The sequence below is a fragment of the Pterocles gutturalis genome, unplaced genomic scaffold (assembly GCF_000699245.1).
Source record: "Pterocles gutturalis isolate BGI_N339 unplaced genomic scaffold, ASM69924v1 scaffold35803, whole genome shotgun sequence".
Classification (NCBI taxonomy): domain Eukaryota; kingdom Metazoa; phylum Chordata; class Aves; order Pterocliformes; family Pteroclidae; genus Pterocles; species Pterocles gutturalis.
Genome location: NW_010121649.1, coordinates 6,107 through 8,012, shown reverse-complemented (window position 1 = coordinate 8,012; position 1,906 = coordinate 6,107). Strand labels below are relative to the sequence as shown.

General features: G+C 59.9%; 1 protein-coding gene across 1 annotated transcript in view; it reads right to left on the bottom strand.

Annotated features, from left to right (window-relative positions):
- Positions 1–4: 4 nt before the first annotated feature.
- The window catches only part of CCDC124 (coiled-coil domain containing 124), a gene marked incomplete at its 3' end in the record, with an annotated part of 7,147 nt that continues 5,245 nt past the window's right edge, over positions 5–1,906 (bottom strand). The window contains exons 2-4 of the mRNA XM_010077311.1: positions 644–830; positions 382–496; positions 5–59 (exon numbers count right to left, since the gene is read on the bottom strand). Of these exons, the coding sequence (XP_010075613.1) occupies positions 5–59; positions 382–496; positions 644–830 (357 nt within the window). The remainder of the gene's footprint in view (positions 60–381; positions 497–643; positions 831–1,906) is intronic.

Here is a 1,906-nt window from a genome sequence, read left to right as displayed (position 1 = left end):
AAGCCGTGAAGGCAGCTTTCATCCGGCGCTCGGGGTGCCGGTCCAGATCGTTGGCAACGCTGCCGGGAGGGAATTTGGAGAAAGACACGCGTCAGAGACACCTCCCCGCGGGCCGCTCGCCCCGCTCTGATCCCCTGTCAACACGACCAAGTGCCTGCGGAATAACAGGGACGATAAAGCGGAAAACCCCGTGATACCGCCCCTGCCCACTCCACACACTCTCCACGGAACAACGGGGCAGGGGACGCATCCCGCTCCTGCTGCTGAGAGAGGAAGCCACAGTCGGGGTGTAAAAAGAGGCCGGTTCTTGGGGAGGGAGCGTCTGCAAGAATTTCTTGCGACGTCTTCAAAGGAGAGCACAGCTACGGCACGGCCACGCACCTGAGGACAGCGATGGCATCCTCAATCGTCCTGGCCTCCACCGACCCTTCCTCCAGGACCCTCCTGTTGATGTTCTCTTCCAAGGGCACCTCCAAGTGAGTCTTCTCCTTCTCCACTGCAGGGGAAAGGGAGAGCCGTTAGCGTCAAATCCTGTGTCAAACCCTCAGAGAGGGGGTTCCAAGCAGGTGAGAAAGGACCAGCCCCCCCTTCCCGCCCCGCAGTTCCCCGGGGCTCTCGGGGCCTTTCCGTGGTTCCATCAGACCTGAGTCCGTGTTCTCCTTCTGCTGCTGGTCTTTCCTGATCGTCTCCTCGATCTGAGCCCTGGTGACTTTGCCCGGAGTGACCTGCTTGGGCGACTTCCCCTTCAGCTTCGAGTCCTCCTCCTCCAGCAGACGCTGCAGCTCCTTCTTGCGCTCCAGCTGCTCCAGCCGCCGCTTCTCCCTCTCCTCCTGGAAGGGAGAAAGGACCAGGTCACCTCCATCCTCACCCCTTCGCCAGGCAGAGGGATCAAACCATCCCCTACAGGAGCTGGGAACCCCGCCTGGACAGGAACAGACGCCCCATTTCTAGCTGACACTGACCTCACCTTATCGAAGGGCCGCCGGCTGCATCCCCCCGACCCCCACCACTGCCTGGCCCGTCCCTTCGCAATAACAATTCTCCCTGTCCCATCCGCAGCCACGCGCCGGCTCCCCGTGACGCCAGGACAGCGAAACACAACCCGAAAGGGGCGGGAGGCACCGGCCAGGAGTGCTGACAATCAGATTAAGTTTTCCACTTTAATTTTAATAAGTGGTGGGAGGTTGAAAGTTCAGCAGTTGTTCGAGACAAGCCCGTCAAGAGGCTGAATCCGTCCTCGGGTCAGGCTCACACTTGTCCCAAGAGCCCGGGCAGGCGGTCAGAGCGAGTCCAACCCACAGCGCAGCTCTTGGGGGAATTTCAAAGTGCTCCAGAAGGAGTTCAAGAGCCACTTTGCCCTCCAAGGCCCGGGAAAGAGGGTGACAAAACCAGGCAAGAGGTCCTCAGGGGCTTCCAGCACTTTGGGAGTTTTTTTCCTCCTCTCCCAAAGCCTGCGGGCTGGCAAAGAGAAGCAGACACCGAGGGAAATGTCGGGGGCAGCGTCACGCGGCTGCTGCAGAGCGCTGGGCATGCAGGCTGCTTCCAGGGACACTAATTACGGCTCTCATCCATTATGCACGGGGATGGCACAAGGCTGCGATGGAGCGTTAACGGGATGGGTTTGCTCCCAGGCAGCTGCGCGGGAGAAGCACCCCGGCAGTAACACAACCCGGCGTCTTCCTCGGTGTTCGAGGAGCAGGAGCAGGATGACAGGCGCTGGGGAACGGCCCCGCAAGCAAGGCTGGGGTCTGAGATTCTGTTCAACAAAAAAATCCTCAATCGCTCTACGGCTGAAGAGTTTAAACCCATCAAAACACAGAATCAAAGCCCACAAATGTTGAACCAAAACACGCCCTCGGGCTGCTGCCACTTCGTCAAGCACAGCAAGGAGCAGGCGGGAGGGAGC